General features: G+C 53.0%; 2 protein-coding genes and 1 long non-coding RNA gene across 3 annotated transcripts; 2 read left to right on the forward strand and 1 right to left on the reverse strand.

Annotated features, from left to right (window-relative positions):
• Nucleotides 1–1,119: 1,119 nt before the first annotated feature.
• On the forward strand, nt 1,120–9,596 carry AMDHD2 (amidohydrolase domain containing 2). The gene is made up of 12 exons (XM_042037142.1): nt 1,120–1,505; nt 2,096–2,232; nt 2,909–3,048; nt 3,393–3,447; nt 3,862–4,074; nt 5,142–5,230; nt 6,210–6,354; nt 6,586–6,693; nt 7,387–7,455; nt 7,898–7,999; nt 8,380–8,460; nt 8,579–9,596. The coding sequence occupies exons 1-12, from the start codon at nt 1,423–1,425 to the stop codon at nt 8,716–8,718; spliced, it is 1,362 nt and encodes a 453-aa protein (XP_041893076.1). The 5' UTR covers nt 1,120–1,422; the 3' UTR covers nt 8,719–9,596.
• On the reverse strand, nt 7,004–8,920 carry LOC121668877. The gene is made up of 2 exons (XR_006017574.1): nt 8,833–8,920; nt 7,004–7,950 (listed from the first exon to the last, which is right to left on the reverse strand). It is a non-coding gene; the product is annotated as an uncharacterized LOC121668877 (long non-coding RNA).
• A 785-nt stretch (nt 9,597–10,381) lies between the features above and the next one.
• Nucleotides 10,382–18,536, forward strand: LOC121668876. The gene is made up of 7 exons (XM_042037143.1): nt 10,382–10,650; nt 11,365–11,452; nt 13,950–14,084; nt 14,275–14,957; nt 16,423–16,510; nt 16,616–16,762; nt 16,887–18,536. The coding sequence occupies exons 1-7, from the start codon at nt 10,642–10,644 to the stop codon at nt 17,081–17,083; spliced, it is 1,347 nt and encodes a 448-aa protein (XP_041893077.1). The 5' UTR covers nt 10,382–10,641; the 3' UTR covers nt 17,084–18,536.
• Nucleotides 18,537–19,277: the final 741 nt, after the last annotated feature.

Genomic DNA, 19,277 nt, shown 5'->3' on the forward strand with positions numbered 1-19,277 from the left:
TAAAAATCATTCCCAGCAATACAGTGCTGAGTGTCCAAGATGTGCATAATTTCATGAGGAAAACCTTACAGCTCACCCAGTGCCAACCCCTGCCATGGGCAGGGACACCTTCCACTATCCCAGGCTGCTCCAGGCCCCATCCAACCTGGCCTTGGGCACTGCCAGGGATCCAGGGGCAGCCACAGCTGCTCTGGGCACCCTGTGCCAGGGCCTGCCCACCCTCCCAGGGAACAATTCCTTCCCAATATCCCATCCAGCCCCGCCCTCTGGCACTGGGAAGCCATTCCCTGTGTCCTGTCCCTCCAGCCCTTGTCCCCAGTCCCTCTGCAGCTCTCCTGGAGCCCCTTTAGGCCCTGCAAGGGGCTCTGAGCTCTCCCTGGAGCCTTCTCTTCTCCAGGTGAGCACCCCCAGCTCTCCCAGCCTGGCTCCAGAGCAGAGGGGCTCCAGCCCTTGGGGCATCTCTGTGGCCTGAAACCATTCTTAGCCTCAAATTCCCAAAACAGTGCTGCCCTTAGTTTTCCCAGCCTCAACCGGCATCATTCCTAGCTCTCCCTTTCAGGCCCCTTTCCCAGCATCCTGCTGACAACAGGAGCAGCTTGTAGTGTGGACAAGCACTGACATCACGGAATGATAAGCATGGCACAAAACCTAATTAAAATCCAATTCCAGGCCAGACAGAGGTGTTACATTCATGCACAATTACAGTCCCCGTCATTTATCTTTCCTGGGAGAGATTCATCAGCAGTGCCGGAGCACACTTCACCGGGGTGGAACCGCGTCTCGTCAGCTGCCCTCGGGTACACGGGGGGCAGTGGGCCCAGGGTGCCATAGTGAGGGTCTTGGGATGGAGGTGTCGGGATGGGGATCTCAGGATGGGGTTTCTGGAGGGGGTCCCACAGCGGGGTCTCACGATGCCGGTTCACGGTGCGGTCTCACAGGGAGAGTTTCCGCGCCGACCTTCTCAAGATGGCGGCGCCCTTCTCGTGATGGCGGCTCGTCGGAGCCGGTCACGTGACGCAGGGCGGGCGGGGAATTCCGGCACGTGCTGAGCGCGCTCACGTGACCGGGAGCAGGCGGTGCCGCGGGCCCAGGCCCCGCCCAGGCCCCGCCCCCCGCCGCGGCCCCGCCCCCGGCCCCGGTGCCCCGGAGTGGGGACACCGCCCCGGGCCCGGCGCTCTTCGGGCACCGCGGGGCTGGTTCCTCACAGCGTCGGCCCAGAGAGCCGGGCAGGGGAGGGAGCTCACCCTCCGCCTGCCCCCGGGGCGGTGCTCCGGTGCCTCCGCCCCTCACCGGCTGCCCAGTCCCACGGCAGCCGTTCGCACCAGAGCCGCGGCCTGGCCCTGCTCCGGCACGCCCGGTCCCCGCCCCGTGCGCCGGATACCGGGGGGGTTCGCGCTTCCCGCCGGCTCCCGCTGCCCCGCGATGCCGTCCAACAAATCCGTGTCGGACGCGCCCATCGTCCAGTTCACCAACTGCCGCATCCTGAGGGACCACCAGCTCCAGAGGTGAGGCGGGGGGTACCGGAGTGGCTGCGGGTACCAGGGCTGCTGGCGGTACCGTGATCTCCAGGGGTACCAGGGCTGTCCAGGGGTATCGTGGTGTCCGTGGGTACCGAGGCTGCGGGGGTGCCAGGGGTGTGGGGGCTGCCGGACGGGCTGCCTACCTGAGCTGGCACCTGCAGCGCCCGAGGGACGGTCGCCACTTGCCCCTGTGCATCGGCTGCTGGCCCTCGCCCCACCGCGCTCCCATGTCCCGTGTCCCCTCTGACAGCTTTCGGAGGGAGATGGGGCGGGTGTGGTGTACCGTCCCTCTTGTTTTGCCTCTTCTGCCAGCCCCCTGTCCTTTTGGCCACCTTTGAGGGGCAGCGTGTGAAAATCCCATTCCCGTGAGTTTTGTAGAGCCAGAGCCAGGCAGAGAGGGCTGCCCGCTGTGTCCCAGCTGCAAGAGCAGCTGTGCTCTGGCAGACATCGCAGAGCCCGTGGCAGGAGGTGCCGGTGGGATCCACTCTGCCCAGATCACTGTCACTGGGGCACAGCCACCTGCTCCACGTGCTGCAGATGGCACCAGAGCTTGGTGTGTGTGATTGTCCCTCCAGGGAGGACCTGTGGGTGCGAGAGGGGAAGATCCTCAACCCAGAGAAACTCTTCTTTGACGAGAAGGGCTCTGCTGATGTCCAGCTGGACTGCAAAGACAGCATCATCGCCCCGGGCTTCATTGATGTCCAGATCAATGGTACAGTGAAGCTACACGCACTCACGGACTGGGGGCGTCCCGGGTTTGTCCATCCCTGACCCCCAGCCCCATGCTGGGCGTCCTGCCCATGGCCACATTTCAGCTGCTCAAGGGAGGTATGAGTCACCCAACTAATGGCAGAGAGCACTTTTGCCTGTGGTTGCTGCTGTTGTGTAAGTGATCCCCTTTGGCCAGGTGAGGGTTTCCTCTGAACTCATTTTTATCTCTATTTTGTCCTGCGCCTGCACTAGCAGGATGCCTGCCCTACCCTTTCCAGGACATGGGAGGAGAGGGCAAGACCTCCCAAAGGAACAAACATTAACTGCAAAAGCTCTCTTCAGAAGGAAAGGGCTTGTTCCATGGTAGTTAAAGTTGGAAGTCTGATCCCTTTTCAGCTGGGAATCCTCACATTTTACCCTGCATCAAAATAAAAAGGTTGTGCTTGCAAAACGCTGGGATGCTGTGGGGAAGAGCATTTCAGAGGGGCAGCGATGGTGAGATTTGTACTTATGGAACCTTGGAATGTAGGACAGAAGTGGTGGTGGAGCCCTCTGTGTCAGAGCCCTACAAATGGAACAACTCCCTCCAGTCACACAAAATCTCTCTTCAGTGTTTCTGGGTGGGACACATCCACTGGGCAGGCTGTAGTTTCACCTCTGTTTTGTTTGTGGTGCAGGAGGCTTCGGGGTGGACTTCTCTCTGGCTACGGATGACTTCAAATCAGGTATTGACCTGGTCAGTCAGAAAATTCTCTCCCATGGAGTGACCTCTTTCTGTCCCACCCTGGTGACCTCTCCTCCATCCGTGTACCACCAGGTAAGGGGCCTTCTCCCTTCCCATCTGCAGGGTGATCAGGGACTGAGGTTGGTATCAGGGTGGATGGGCCAAAACTGGGATAACTGCCAGGGCAGAAAAGCTGTGGACATGAGGAGCTGGACTCTACCCTGGGTTTCTCGCCCTCAGCCTTTAGAATGCTGAGACAGCCATGTCTCCCAGGCGAGCTCTGCACACCAAGGCTTGGAGACAGCTTTTCCTTTGTGGGCTGCGATGGTCCCAAGTGGTCCAGCTACAAATCTCCCTGCGGACCTGACCTTTGGGTCTGATTTGGCAGGCTGGGGGCTGTGTCTGGAGTGCCATGTCTGACAAACCCCTTTCTCTAGGTTCTCCCTCAGATCAGTGTAAGAAACGGTGGAGCCCATGGAGCAGGAATCCTGGGTAAGTGGATTCGTCCCTCTGTGGTGCTACTCTAGGTGGGCAATTATCTTGTTCACAGTTGAGGTGAAAGAAGTTACAGAGCACAAATAGGGGCTGGAGCTCTCGGTGGGAGGGATGCACAGGTGGGCACAGACCCACCTTGCCCCTCAGGCCTGGCCTTTGCTGTGTTCTCTGTCATCATACACACACCTCTTCAGCCCCTTTGGGCCCCCTGGAGCAATGGCAATGGGGTGGCTTGGCTTGGCCAGTGGCCAGCACTGCATCTCTGCCTGTGCTGAGCCCACAGTTACCTGAGGCATGTGTTTTGCTGCAGAAAAATGGCAAGAGTGCAACTGGAGCAGAGTAGACAGAGCAGGTTTATTGGTCCTTGGTAGGGGGAGGAAGGGTCATGGTTCTTTGTTCCTGTTTGGACAGGAGCCCACCTGGAAGGGCCGTTCATCAGCAAGGAGAAGAAGGGTGCTCACCCAGAGCACTGCCTCCGCACCTTTGAGGCAGGTGCCTTCCAGGACCTGCTTGCCACCTATGGCTCCCTGGACTGTGTCCAGATAGTCACCCTGGCCCCTGAGATGAGGAGGAGCAGTGAGGTGATCCAGGAGCTCACCAAGCGGGGCATCTGCGTCTCCCTGGGTAAGGGCAGGGGCACCCCCGGCTTAGGGGGGCTCCAGCAGCCCCTCCCTTGGGGCTGTGGCATCTCTAACAGTCTCTCGGTGCAACTGGACGGGGTGGGATTCTCTTCAGCCTGGCCGGTGTGGAGATGACAGACCTGTCACAAAGGGGGACCTCACTTGATGCCATCAATCTGTCATGGCAAGGGCCGAAGTTTGTATTGACTGAGGAGCCTCTGCAGTAAACACAAGGTGCTGTTCTAACACAGGGAAGAGTAGCAGTCTTACTTGGAGGTTTGATGATGTGGAAGGGTTCAAACTCTGAAGTTCCACTGCTTTAGGTCTTATGCGACAGCTGAAATAATTTTCCAAAGGTTACTGTTGGTTTGATAACTCTGTTTTTCAACCACAAGTGCTGTAGGAACCTCTCACTCCAACATCTGGCTGGCCTCTGACTTAAAACTGGCTGTGTTTTTCTTTTCCTTTGCTTCACAAACTCTTCTTTGTCTCAGATCATTGAAGAAGTCGGGTTTTTTTTTTAAGGGGGTGGAGGGGAAGTTATTCAGGGTGAAATTAAACCTCAGGTGAGAAGGGCATTCATACAAGAGATAGCAGACTATCTCTTATGCCACAGCCACATAAAGAACTCCAGAAAGGCAAGGTTAGCCCACAGAGCTGCTGTCCTGTTGGGGAAACAGAATTTTCTTTCTGGATAGTTTAATTCCCATATTCTTTCCTGGCACAATCCCCACTGTTGTGAGGGTATCCCCTGATATCTCTCTAAAAAACTTTTAAGTATCTGAGGCCAGCAGAAAGGTGTGTCACTGGACCTCAAACCCAGCCTGAAGGCAACGTGCTGTGAGCAAGGCAGCATTTGTGACAGCTGTGATGTGAACACTGAAGGAGTTCAGGTGAAACACCCACCGCCAGAGTCCCCCCAGGTCATGGCCAGACACATCTGTGTTGAGGTTGCCCCTCAGACCTCAGGCCAGGGTGGGCCTTAGAGCATAATCCAGTGGTGGAGTGTCTTTACTCCTGTAAGGAAATCAGTGATGGGCAGAGGAATCAGGCGTTGCTCTCTGTTCCCAGGTCACTCAGTGGCCAATCTGTCCCAGGCTGAGGAGGCTGTGCAGCACGGAGCAACCTTCATCACTCACCTCTTCAATGCCATGCTGCCGGTGAGTCCCCAGAGGCACCTGCCCTGCTCCAGGGCTGCTTTTGGGCTTTCTGTCCCTCCCCCCTTGGGTCTGTGTCCTCCCCAGCTGGTTTCACACTATGCTTTGCAATGAGGTTTTGGCACTGAACCTCTGGCTTCACATTCCTACTGCTGGATCTGAAAGAGAGTCAAGGCTGTAGCAGACTCTTGAAATTCATCCCTGAGAAGGACTAGGAAGTGTTGGTGGATGAGAGGTGGACGTGCCCTGGCTGTGTGCTCCCAGACTTCCTCCTGTGTGTGGGCAGCAGGGGTGGGGGGGGATTCTGCCCCCTCAGGTGAGACCCCACCTGCAGAGCTGCCTCCAGCCCTGGGATCCAACAGCAGAGGGACGTGGAGCTGCTGGAGAGAGTCCAGAGGAGGCCATGGAGATGCCCCAAGGGCTGGAGCCCCTCTGCTCTGGAGCCAGGCTGGGAGAGCTGGGGGTGTTCACCTGGAGAGGAGAAGGCTCCAGGGACACCTCAGAGCCCCTTGCAGGGCCTAAAGGGGCTCCAGGAGAGCTGGAGAGGGACTGGGGACAAGGGCCTGAAGTGGCAGGACATTCTTCCTTGTCTTCCCACTGCTAGAGGGCAGGGATGGATGGGATATTGGGAAGGAATTCTTGACTGTGAGGGTGGGGAGGCCCTGGCACAGGGTGCCCAGAGAAGCTGTGGCTGCCCCATCCCTGGAAGCATTCGAGGTCAGGTTGGCTGGGGCTTGGAGCAACCTGCGATAGTGGAAGGTGTCCCTGCCCATGGCAGGGGTTGGAACAAGACAAGCTTTATGGTCCCTTCCAACTCAAACCATCCTGTGATTCTGTGATTCAAGGCAATGCCCAGGTTTGCCTGGTAAAGCTGCCAGGCACTGTGTGATAGAGATGACAGCTGCATCCCCTGAGGGGAAGAGTCTCAGCCAGTGCGTCCTGGTGATCCTCCACAGCTTGTCCCCTCTCTCCCCTCGAGCAGTTCCACCATCGTGACCCTGGCATTGTGGGGCTGCTGACAAGTGACAAGATTCCTGCTGGGCGGAGGGTCTTCTATGGCATGATTTCTGATGGCATCCACACCAACCCCGCTGCCCTGCGCATCGCCCACCGAGCCCACCCCAAAGGTGAGCAGTCCCCCCAGTGTCACCAGCCACTCTGAGCACTGCACCATCTCCCACAAGACATTCGTGCTGCCGTTGCTGCCTGGAAGGTCACAGCCACGTGTGCTGATCCCTCAGTCTTCCTGCTTTGGAGACACATGGTCCCTCTCCAGGGGGGTCAAGAGGGCACAGTGCTTGGAGCTGCAGCAAAATCAGCTGCAAAGTTGACAGGGCCCCTTTCCTTGTGTTCCACAGGCCTGGTGCTGGTGACAGATGCAATTGCTGGCATGGGGCTGGCACCGGGTCGGCACACGCTGGGTCAGCAGGTGGTGGAGATCGATGGGCTGAACACCTACATTGCAGGTAAGTGCTGTCCCTCTTGGTGAAGAGCTGGGGACACTGCTGCCACTGGCACCATTCCTGAGGAGCTGAGCACACCCTGCTGTCCCTGGGAGTGTGTGGCAGCATTTGTACCACCCTTTTGGGTTTTGATGCCTGAAGGATCTGCAGTGACTTGGCCTTGGGGAGAATGAAGCTCCTGGTAAAGAGGAGAAGTGTACCACCCTTATGGAGGAATCTGTCCAGTTGTAGCTGTCTGCAACACCTTTGAAAGCCTCATTACCCAGTGTCAAGGGTGCCAGAAGTTCAGGGGATCAGTAAGGACAGAGAAATCTTAAGAGATATTTATTGTCCCTTGTCTTTATTATAACACTTCTTGCTAGCTCCCTTGCTTGAAACTCCCTAAGTTTCAAATTCCCGAGTAGGTGAAGACTGGGAAGGTATTTCAGAGAAGGATCATTCCTTTCTCCATTCCCTTCCTCTGGCAGCAGATGCCTGCATTGTGAGCTGGTTTCACCCAGTCCAGCTGGTCTGATGGTGAAGCTAGAGGTAACACCCAGGTTCCTGTGCCCCAGCAGGAATTGGCTGCAGGCCCTTCAGCTTGCTCCTCCTGCCACCCAGGATTTCTGCACTTCTGGTCCCATTATGCTTCCCTAGTGCCCTGCTTCTTGCTGTGGGCTGTGGGTGCTGCTCAGTGCCATCCTGTTTCTCTCCCAGGCACAAAGACCCTCAGTGGCAGTGTGGCAACCATGGACACGTGTGTGCGACACTTCCAAGAAGCCACAGGTAAGAGAGCCTTGTCCACAAGCTGCTGCTCCCTGCGTTGACATGGAAGGAAGTCTTGCTTTTGCCAGCTGTGTCCATTCCACCAGGAACGTTCCCACTCACCTGAGACATGACAAGGGCTGGGATCAGTGCCCTCAGATGAGCCCCTTTTTGAGGGGAAGTTTCATTTTAACCCATAGAACTAATGAGAGGTCAACTCTCCTGCTTCTTCCTCACAAAAGTGAATGATTTTCCCCTCTCCATACTGTAAGTGTTCAGTTTTCCTATGCCTGCTCTCTTCTTCAGGGGTATTTCCCTTCCCAGCTCCAGCTGGCTGTGCTGAGGGTGTTCCAGCTTGGGTCTGTCAACTGCCTGGTTGACAGTTGCCTTGTCCAGGGGGATTTGGGCTGCTCTGGCAAGGGGGCTGGGGCTGCCCTAACGTCTCCCCAATTCTCTGTCCAAGGGTGCTCGGTAGAGACCGCGTTGGAGGCGGCGTCTCTGCATCCCGCTCAGCTCCTGGGGATTGAACATAAAAAGGGGACACTGAATTATGACTCCGATGCAGGTACTGGTATAGGCACAGCACGTACTGGTATGGAGACAATGGTGTCAGGGCTCACGAGTGCTGGAGCAAAGCAGGGGCTGCTGTAAGCACATGCTCATCCGCTCTTTCAGTGGGAGTTGCAGGGAGACATGCTACACCTGGGATTTGCTCTGGTCTTTTGCTCCAGTGGTTTTTCCCTTGGATGCTGGAGTGTTTGGGAAACCCTTTGGAGTGCCCCCCACATCTCAGCTGAGCAGAAAGCAGAGCTGTCATTGCCAGGATTGCACTGCAGTGCCATCCTGGGGTGGGGAGAAGCCCTTCCCCACTGAGCTCAGCCCTCCCCAGCCAGCCCCAGCAGTTCCCTCCTGACAGCTGCTTTCTTTCTCTCTTGTCCAACACAGATTTCCTAATGCTGAATGACAACCTGTATGTGCAAGCCACGTACATCGCCGGCGAGGAAGTCTGGCGACAGGATGCGTCAGGCATGTGACGCTGGGCTGTCCCAGTGCCCTCCAAGGCTCCCTGGCACTGTGGTTGGCAGCTCTGGCAACCACCCCCCTTCTCTCTTTTGATTTATTTTTTCCCAATTCCTTCCTGCAGCTCCCTCAAAGGAGCCTCATACCAAAGAGCTGCATTTTCCAGCTTCCAGTTACAGCCATGCCTGCCACGAATTTGTTGGTGCTCAGTTGGTGGCATGGGGAGAGAAGGCAGCTCTCGCTGGCAAGGAATGCCAGTCCTAGAGTGACCTATGGGACTGCACAGCTGTCCTGCCCCCAGACAGGTGCTCCTGTTGCCATCTGACAGCAGTGTGGAACTGTCCCAGCCTTTGCACGGTTTATACAGCACACACTAACCTGCTCTGCACCCAAGGCAGGCTCAAGCCATTCCCATTCCTCTGCCTGCTCTTTGCTTCGCTCCTGGGCAGCCATGACTTGTTAGACATCAGCTTCCACCAGCTCAGCTCACAGCTCTTCCCGTGACAAGGTTTCTGTTGTGTCAGCAGAAGCTGAGGATCACGTCTGGATCTCCTGACAGCCCTTCTGTCGTGTGTCCTCAGCGCAAGGCTGCCACAGCTTGCTGACTTGGTGCTGCTGTGGGGCTGAATCCTCAGGGCAGAGATCAAACCCAGGAATACCAAGGCATTGCTGGTCCTTTGTGCCTTTTCCCTGCATGGCCATTGAGTCCACAGAGCTGGAGACATGGACAGCATCCTGCCACAGAAAACAATGTTCCTTTCACTCCTTGCTCTGTCTGGATGGGTTCTGCAGGCTCTGTGCCAGCCACACCAAGAAGAGCCTTTGCATCACCTGATGGGTTTGTGCATTCCTCAGGCCACGGATGGGGAGCTTTTGCTTTAGGGGATGCATCCAGACTGGTGGTGACAGGCTTGCGAGCCCTCAGTCCAGCTCAGGCACTGAGGGAGAGGAAAATTGCGGTGGGATACTGGCCTGTCAAGACAGATACGATGGCTCATTATTTTGTGCTCATTATCTTCTCCAATACTTGACTGTCAGCTTTTTTCCTGACACTTGGACTATTGAATGCAAGGACTGATGCCAATTTTGACCCTACTCGACCACTCCGAATAAACCTCGAAATAAATCTCAAGACAACCTTGGATAAGGCTCAAACCACTGAGGTGGTTTTTGTAATGAGGGGAGGGCTTAGACAATGGCTGAGTCTCAGCAAGGGTGGAGATTGTAAGGCAGACAGAAGTCTGGCTAGGATTGGCAGAAGTGTGCCGATTTGTCCAGTACCATTTTATAATCTTTAGCAGCAACATTTGGAAGTGCTTTCCCAACACTTTAGAGCTCTTCTGGAATCACTGTCAGCCTTGGAGAATTTCTAACATCAGCTGCCAGTGTCAAGAGAAATTATAACCTCCACGGTTTGAAGCGTTTGAGAGACACAAACCCCGTGCTGTGACGCGCTGTGCTGCTGCAGGACTGACCTCATGGGGATCTTCTGGCTGCTGTTGGAAACAATCCAAGGGGGAAAAATGCCTGTGAAACAAGGTGTCTAACTTTTTACTTACGAAATTAAATAATCAAAAGGAAATCTAATACAGAAATGGGCTTAGCCAGTACCTGTAGGTGTGTATTAACCTTTCTCGCCTGCCCGCGGTGCTGCGTACTGGCATGGCCCGCGTCAGGCTGGCCCGTGAGGGGCCAGCGCTGCTCCTGCCGCGCCCAGGGGAGGCGGCACCGCCGGACACCCGCGGCCCGGCCCGGCCATGGACACGCGTGTGTCCGACAGCTCCCTGTGGGGCCCAGGGGAGCAGGGGGGAGCCTCGGCGGTCACCGATGCGCTGCCAAGGAGGGCGCTGGGCGCCGGGGCCCCCGCGGGCGGAACGGGAGCGCGGGGCGCGGCCGCGGCCGGAGCGCTGAGGGCGGTGCACACCGAGCCGGCCCCACCCTCAGCCCCGGCCGGCGGCGGGGGGAGGCCCCGCGGAGGCTCCGCGAAGGGTCTGGGGGCCCGAGCGGTCCGAGCGGGCTCCGGAGAGGCCCCGAGCGGGCTCCGGAGAGGCCCCGAGCGGACCCCGAGCTCCAGTTGGCGGTGCCGGCCCGGGCCGGGCGGAGCTGCTCCCGGAGCCCACACGGGAGCGGCCCGTGAGCGGAGGTGGGCGGGGCCGCTTCCTCCGGCGGCGGCGCGGGGAGCCCGGCATGGAGCGGGTAAGGCTCTGCTGGCTCTGCTGCTCGGCCCTCGCCGAGCCCTCGCACCGCGCCGGGCCCAGCTCCCGCAGGTTGTCCTTAAAGGCCTTCCCAGCGCCGGTGCCGTTCCCAATCCCTGCTCATCTCCTTATCCTGAATATTCTTTTCGTTCCCAGTGTTTTAGTGGGCCTTGTCCCCAGGCGGGCTGCAAACCTTAACTTCCACCTGCTTAGTAGGAGGCAGCCAGCGTAGAAGTACAGCACGTGGGGTCTCAAGGGCTTGTGTTTAGCCTAAAGATAAATTCTGTGTGTTACCAGAGCTGTGCTAAAGGGAAATGTCCTGCTATGGACACATTATGCCATTGCCTAAGCTTCAGGAAAAAAATGAGAAATCTTTTCATTTGGGGCCTTATAAAGGGGCAGGTGGAGAAACAGATGAAAAAACTATCTGCGGGAAGTCCTGGCTTGCCGGGAGTGGTGGGGTTTCCTGCTAGTAAGAGCTGTAGTTTTTATAATGCAGAGGGCTCATTTGGTGCTCTCCACGCAGGACATGTGTCCCTGTGCTGTGCTGATTTATGGTATAAATGAGCTGTTACACAGCAGACATCCAGTGTAAAGCCAGGTCTGATCTCCTGGGAGAGGGGAGAAAGCCTCAGAAAATTCAGTTTTGGAATCAGTTTTGGAGGTGAGAGATTTGTGCTTCTAAACATTCTGTCTTCCCCACACGATGTCCAAGGTTCCCCAAGGTGTGTTCCAGGAGCAGCTGGAGTGGTGCATTTTGCAACTGGAGGCAGATCTCCATCTCACTCCACACCCCAAACGAGGTATGTTTCTCTTTCCCAGCCCATATCCCCCATATTCTGGCCTTGGGTGTGATTTAGCAGATCTGGGTGTTTTCCTGTTTCTTCTCTCCTTTATGTTCCTTGTTCTTGTGTTATTTGGGATTTGTTCTAAACACAAAACAATATAAAGCATTGGGCTTTAAGGACTGTGTTTCTGGAAGCAGTTTCATCTTTCATTCATTTAGTGTTTGTTCTCCCTGTTTTCTGTATTCTTTGTTGTGTTCTTATTTTCCCATATAGTGGCTTGTTTGGTTCTGCTACAGCTCTGCCTTTGCTTTCCTTCTTAGGGAAATACTGTGCCAGGGTGTCTGGCCCTTAAAGACCGGTAGGTTTATTTTTGTGAGGCTTGTTCCAGGGAAAAATTACATGGAAGATAAAGTTCTATAAGGTCATAGTTTGATCTCATCAGTCCAATTTGTAGAGCTGCAGACCAATGTCCTGCTCCAGGTCAGTACTTAACCTCTGGAGAGGGCTGTGAACCCTGTGTAAGATGCTCAGGTGAGTGTTTGCTGGTGCACCTGAGCATGGAGCAGTGACTGATAGGTGCCCACACCCTGTGCTTGAGCATCAGGCTCCAAGAAGAATTAAGGCTGAGAGGGTTGGGATTATTCAGCCTGGAGAGGAGAAGGCTCTGGGGAGACCTTAGGGCCCCTTCCAGGGCCTAAAGGGGCTCCAGGAGAGCTGGAAAGGGACTGGGGACAAGGGATGGAGGGACAGGACGAGGGGGAATGGCTTCCCCCTGCCAGAGATTATGCTTAGATCAGATATTAGGAAAGAATTCCTGGCTGTGAGGGTGGGGAGGCCCTGGCACAGGGTGCCCAGAGAAGCTGTGGCTGCTCCTGGATCCCTGGCAGTGCCCAAGGCCAGGCTGGACACTGGGGCTTGGAGCAGCCTGGGCCAGTGGAAGGTGTCCCTGCCCATGGCAGGGGTGGATGAGCTTTGAAGTTTCTACCGAAACTATTCTGTGATGAGACCATTTTGTTACAGCTGTGTCCTGTGCCAGTCCCATGCCCAGCAGCAGGGAAAGCAGCTCCTGGAGGGGAGGCAGGAGCTGAGCACAGGAATGAGGCAGCAGAAGCAGTGGCCTGGCCAGAAAAGGACCCCTTTGCACAGTATGTGAGCCAGGAGAGCTGAGCAGTGCTGTTGATGGTACCCAGGCTCTGCCTGGAGTCCCAGTCGCTGGAGAAGTCTGGTAAGGAGGCAGATCCAAGCTCTAGCCAGGAATTCAGGGTCTGGATCAATGAGTTACTTGGCTGTAGCACTGTATGCATGAGATCCTTGGCTCAGAGTAACTCCCAGGGGAGGGAGGAGAGCAGCTCCCAGGAGCTTTCTTTAGCTCTTGCTGCGTAGCAGGCCTGGCTTGCAGCCTTTGAAATAAGGGTACATGTGCTCAGGACCCTGACACCCAGATGCTGTGAAGATACTTCCCACTTCTGTCCCACCATGGTCTGGGGTGCATCGGGTCCAGCATCACTGGCCGGGACAGGGAGGGAATTGTCCCGATCTGCTCTACCCTGGGGCAGCCTCACCTCGAGTGCTGGGGGCACTTTGGGGCACCACAGTATCAGAAGGATCTAAAACTTAGAGAGTGTCCAAGGGGAGGGACACAAGGATGGGGAAGGGTTTGGAGTGGAAGCCATGGGAGGAACAGCTGAGGGCACTTGGTTTTTCAGCTGGAGGAGATGGAGCACGGAGCTCACCGGGGCTGCAGCTCCTCCCAAGGGGCAGTGGGGGGGCAGCTCTGATCTCAGCTCTCTGTGACCAGGGACAGGACCTGAATGGCTGGAGCTGTGTCAGGGGACTACTAGATGGATGTTAGGGAAAGGTTCTTTCCCCAGAGGGTGGTCAGGCGCTGCAGCCAGGAGAGGTGGGGTGTGCCCATTCCACAGTACTACTCTCCAGTTGTTCTGTGGCTTAAAATATGTGAGACAAACACTACAAGACTATATCTAGGATTTCCAAATGGAGGTCTTGGGGACCACTGTCACAGAACAACTCTGTTTTTTAGAGGATTTGCTCTAGCACAAAAACTTTGGATTTCTGTTATGGTCAGGCTGGTTTGTAAGAGTCAAGCAAGAGTCCTGCTTTTCAGGGTATGCTCTCTACTCAGAGTTTTTTCCAGTTTTCCAGAGAAGAGACACTGAGCTAGGTTCTGGGATTTCTTTGCCTTGAGGGAAGAGTTGCTAAGCACTCTGTACCTTCTGTGCCATTAGCAGTGCACTTACTGCAGTGTAAGAGTCTGACTGTATGTAATAAGCAGTTAAGATTTTTTTTTCCCTCTCTAGGAACATCTCACAATATTTGAGCTTCTAGAAGCACTTGGAGTTCCCTTTCAGTTGAATGCTAGTTATGGATTAGTCAGAGGTGGTATGAACACAGAGCACATTCAGAGAAGACTCAGTCATCAGCATCCCACAGTGTGGATTTTAAGGCCCACCATAAACTGTTTCTTGTCTCTCTTGGTGTTTTCTGAGAGCAGCAGAAGAGACCCAACACATTCTCAAGGTCCTGCGCTGCCCTGAGACTCCTCTTGCAGAGAAGCAACAAGTGCTAAGCAATGTGTTTGGGGATTGTCATCTCAAGATGGATGAGGGTCAGAGGAGCATGAAGAAAGGTGAGCTTGAGCTGTCCCTCGGGGGATGGTGAGATTTAGTTCTTTTCTGTACATTTCTTAGGTTGCAGCATTAGATTGAGTCACCTCTCTGGGCAGTGCCTTACAGTGGAAGCTGAAGTGGCACCCCCACAAGAGGAAACTGGTGTATTGAGAACACCAGCATTGAAGCAATATTCTTTCTCTTTTCTAGGCATGAAACCTGATGTTGTGGAAGTACAGCCAAGCAAGGGGCAGGCTGCAGATGGTGTGAAACAGTTTGACCCAACCCCTGAGGCAAGGCCAGAGTTGTTCACATCATCTGGCAGCAGCTTCCGATTTGATTTCCCACTTTCTGAGACTAACCCAGAAGCTGACCCTGGTGACAGTGGTGCTGAGCAGGTACAGAACAATGTCAGAGCCACCAAGCAGGAGAACTGCAGTGCAGCCTTGAGGTTTGCTGCTTCTGGACAAGAACCCAAGTTTGCTTTCAACTTTGCCATCCCAGATGAAGACTGTCCTCAGCTTCAGTTACTTCCAGCAAGCCAACATACAGAGCACACAGCAGATCCTCCACTGCCTGCTGAATCAGCAGCTCTGCCACAGGCTGCAGCCTTGCAGAAGCCTGAGGTGACTCAAGTGTCAGGGAATGTACCCAAAGAGGATAGAAGCCATGTCACATCAAAGATCCCCCAGACAGAGACAGCCCCTCCAGATGAGGCAGTGACAGAGAAATCAACAGGAGGTGGAGCTGCCCAGAAGAAGAAAAAGAAGAAACAAAAACCACCTGTCAGTAAAAAGAAAACAGAAGAAACTGAGACCGGCAGGAAGGCAAAGGCAGAAGCTAACAGCTGTCAAAATACGGATACTTCCCATCAGGATGAGAAGACCTCTCAGGTAGTTAAATACTGATGGGATCTCGTAGTTTATAAACCCTTGAGCTAGAGACACTTTATCTCTTTGCACAGATGAACAATTAGCAAACTGTCCTGAGATGGAAGCTGGAAGACCACGGTTGCTGCTTACATGTTCCAGCAGCTGTTTGCTTTCTCTGCTACACAGCTGAGGAACCTGACCAGTGCAAAGGAAGTTAATGGTCCTTCAGATTTGTGCAGAAACATTTCATGTTTAGGCTTGTGACAGCTAATCCTGGGGAGCCTGATGCCATGTTTTCTTAAGAAAATAAAAATAGGAAGTGGAGGTAGGAGGTGCCAAGCTGGTGCCTGTGGGTGCTGAGCCAGGCCTTGTAGCTCTGATGTGCTTTGCTGCAGGATGAATTGCTTTTGTAGTGCAAGGAGCAAAGCCGAGGCGCAGAGCTGCCACCTGGTGTAGCCAAGGGCCTGTGGTAAGGCTCAAGGGTGCTTCTGAGAAGGTTCCTCTCTAGGGCATGACCCAGAAATCAACTGAAGTTGCAAGTTATGTATAAACACAACATTAAGGCACACCCTGAGGTTTTCTGTTCTGCTGAGGTCCAGGTCTTCATTTTATTTTACTTTCCAGCACTGATGTAGATACTATTAACAAACAGTGCCAGCTGATCAATGCTGTAATACAAGATGGCACAAAACCTTCTTTTCCTTAATATTCTACAAGGAAATTGCACTGAGTGTTCCCCTGCCTCTGGAACATTCCATCCAAAGGTCTCCTTCACCTCCAGTCCTACCAATAAATGCTGCTGAGCACCAGAGACATGGGAAGAGTTGAAGGTCAGGTAAAGCCCTTGCAGTCCTTTGGAAGGACACTGTTGTAGGTGAAAGGAGACAGCGTGAGGGTGTCTGTATTTACATGTACATAGCAGTTAAGAATTGCTTCAGTCCCAGGGTGCAGCCCTGTTCCCCTCTCCCACTGCTGAGTTAGCCAGCTGGCTTTGCACAATGGGACTTGGCTTCCTCCATCTCAGTGGGCTTCATCTCCCTTCTCCTCATACATTTCTGGTTGAGCAAGCACAGAGGAGCTGAGAAGAAAGACTCAGCTTCTGATTTTGTCCATTGTTTGCTTTTTTTGATTTTGTGCAGGTTTGGGGATAGGGTTTTTTTATTGCTAATGTTTATTTCTCCCATCTGTAAGTTTATTTGAAAGCTGAAGAGCTTTCCAGAAAACAGCACCCTCTGAATGGCAGCCCCATATTAAATCCATCTAATAGAGACAGTGAGTTGCAACTAAACGTTTGCACAGTGCTCTTAGTTTCTGATGAAAAACACCAGAGGGAAAACATCATGAAGTCTATAAAATGATCACCAGAACATGATATTTGAAATAGTGCTGACTTTATGGAGTTCCCTTTCATCCTGTGTAGCAGCTGCTGCTGTAATTTTTGGGTGACTTATTTCCTCTTGCTCACTGTGCCTCGTGTTGATTGCAGTCAGATGAGCAGCTGCGGAAAGAGGTGGACTGGTGTGTGAACCAGCTGGAACTTGGCTTGAAGACACAGAAACCCACTCCAAAGCAAGGTAAGCATTGAAGAAGAGCTCTCTCCTGGGGGAAGCATTGGCAGGAATGCAGGGGCAGAGCCAGCAGGGAGCCTTAACCTGTGTGTTGTTTCTCCTTTGCTGCAGCTGAGGAGGCTCTCAGGGCAATCAGGACACTGCGCAGTGACAAGGCTCCACTGGTGAAGAAGCGTCAGCTCATGAGAGCCATGTTTGGAGACTACAGAAAGAAGATGCAGGAGGAGCTGTGCAGGGAGCTGAAGCTTATGGAAACAGGTAGGAGAACTTTGCATGGTGAGGAGAAGAAAGGGATTCAGTCCTGCCCTGTGCTTTGCAGACTGGGGCCTCACTATGTGAGATGACTGAACGTCTCTTACAGCTTTTTTCTCCCCTCTTTAAGCTGCAAAATCTGCCAGGATCATGGAGTTGAAGGGAAGCATCTGCAAGAAGAATGGCCAGTTTATCCGGAAGTGCTCGGGAGCCTGCAGGAAAAGCCAAGGTTCAGCAGAATCCCCTTCAGAGTCCCACAGGACACTTAACACAGGCTTATTCAATTTCACAACTCCCCAAGAAGAATTTCGCTTTAATTTCTTCTAGAAAAGTCACTTAGACTGAAACCGTGCCAGATCTCCTATAAACTGAAGAATGGTAGAAAGATGCTGTGCAGTAGGAAATGCCATGCATGAATCTCTGGATCCTCTTCCAGGGTGCCTTATGTAGAAGTTTAAACCTGATCTGCCTGCTATGCATGTGATCCCAAAACTCAGCCTACATGGTGCTCCTCTGTGCTCACACTGGAGAGAGGCACCTTTGAAAGGGTCGCCAGTGTAGAAGGATCTGCTTTTCTTCCTGTAGAATTGACATTAACTGTAGACTCTGTCTTTTATACCATGAGATCATCCCATTCTCCTGTTGCTTTTAAATAGAGCAGAGCTTTTCTAGCAGCTGAGGTGGCAATGCATCCAGCAGGGAATGGTTTGGAATCAAGATCCAGCAGTGGATAGTTGGATGCTTCCACTCCATGAGTCTGTGTGAATGCAGCTGCTGGCATCCAGCAAACACCAGCAGTGTTTGCCATCCCTGACATGGAGGAGCACGAGCTCAGGGCCTTTGGGGGAACGTGAGTGAGAACCGTTTTTGCTCATTCATCTCTTTCACTGACAAGTACAGCCCTAGAATAAAACTGCACATCATGATTTAATCCAGCCTAGGGATGTAAGGACAGTTGTTTCCAGGAAAACAGGGAAAATTTTTGTTGCTGAAGCCAGGTTGTGCACAGCTAGGAAGGATGTACAATCAACTCTTAAATGAAGTTTACTTTGTAAGTAGCCCAGTTACAACCACCAGTGCCTCAGAGGGGAAATTAGCTGCATGCCAGCCTTGGGTGGTAGTAAAATGAACTGTCACAGCTCTTCCATTTGATTTGTATTAAATTTTGGCTTTTTGAATGTGTGTCTCCAGTCAATACTGCTTGAGTCACTGAACCCATCTCTTAAGTTCATGCAGAAAATCTTCCCCACCAAGCCTAAAAAACGCTGAAGGAAGAGAAGTGCTGCAAAAGGCCACATGTTATCAGGTGTTCCTAGGGAGCAGTGCATTCCTCCCTTTTATAGCCCAGTCAGCCTTTGTGAAAAGTGAGAATGGGAGTGCAGGCAGATTCCAGGGAGTGCTGAGAGCAGCTGAGAGATGGTGAAAAAATGTTGGCTGTGAAAGACTAAAAACCTGATCTTGGCTCTAAAAAATTAATTTTATTACTAAGCTCTGATTCAGGCAGTTGCATCTGTGAGACCTTTTTTTCTTTTTTTTTTAATAATATTTTAAAGAATTCCTGTCTGGGCATAAGGAGAAACTGAATCTGGGTAACATACATGATGAGGAGAAACATGGAGAAATGACTTTGTCTTCTGGAAGTCAATAGGTGAAAACTCGAAATCAAGGTCAACACAATTTTATTTGCCACAGAGCACAGCTGTTACTTTGACTGTATAGAACAACCTTAAACAGTATTTTTTTTTATTTCCAGGATTTTGCATTAAACATAGAAAAGCTGTGTCCTTGTCACACTTTTCGTGTTTTCATGCCGTTTACTGAGATTCAAGAGCATCTTCTACGTGACCTTGGAGCCACAGCTGTTTGCTTCCCTGGCTGATTATGCAGGAGATTTCTCGTAAATAGGTTTTTTTTCCTTGTCATGTCTCAGGTAAAGCTAGAGCTGCTAAAATGTTATAAAATCCTTGCTGTGGAGGGCTGCAGAAGTATTCTGGAAAGCATTCTTACATAATTGCCTCATGTTTATGCTGTTCATTAGGCATTCACAATTAGAATAAAGATACCAGTGGGGTGGGCGCTTGGTGTAACCCCATCCAGCAGTTATCTTCAAAGGGGTCAGAGAAAAATCCATTCTACTATGAGAACAACTCCTCTTGTTTTTCAGAGGTCTGAAGAGTGCTGACCTGCAAAGCCAGTTCCTTTTTCTGTCCTTCAGTATTGGAGGGCTCACATATGTGTGTGTGGAGAGGCAAATGTTACCAGTGTGATACCTTGTGTCCCTGCGTGTCACAGGAGGTCGGTTCCACGAGTCAACCGTGGACAAAGCATTTTGCCTTTTTCCATCTACTCCCTGTTTTTATAGCCAAGGTGATGCCTCCTGAGTTTTTGACAGATGTGCCCAAGTTATTTCATTAGTGATTGTATCTTTGTGTCTGAAACTACAGCAGTCTGTACTTCACTTTTCAGCTTTGCTGTATTACATTTGTTTCAAAGGAAACAAGCAATGGTATTAGAAGTTGGA

This window comes from Corvus kubaryi, unplaced genomic scaffold (genome assembly GCF_017639235.1).
Source record: "Corvus kubaryi isolate FWS band 111438036 unplaced genomic scaffold, C.kubaryi_AGA036_p1.0 37387, whole genome shotgun sequence".
Classification (NCBI taxonomy): domain Eukaryota; kingdom Metazoa; phylum Chordata; class Aves; order Passeriformes; family Corvidae; genus Corvus; species Corvus kubaryi.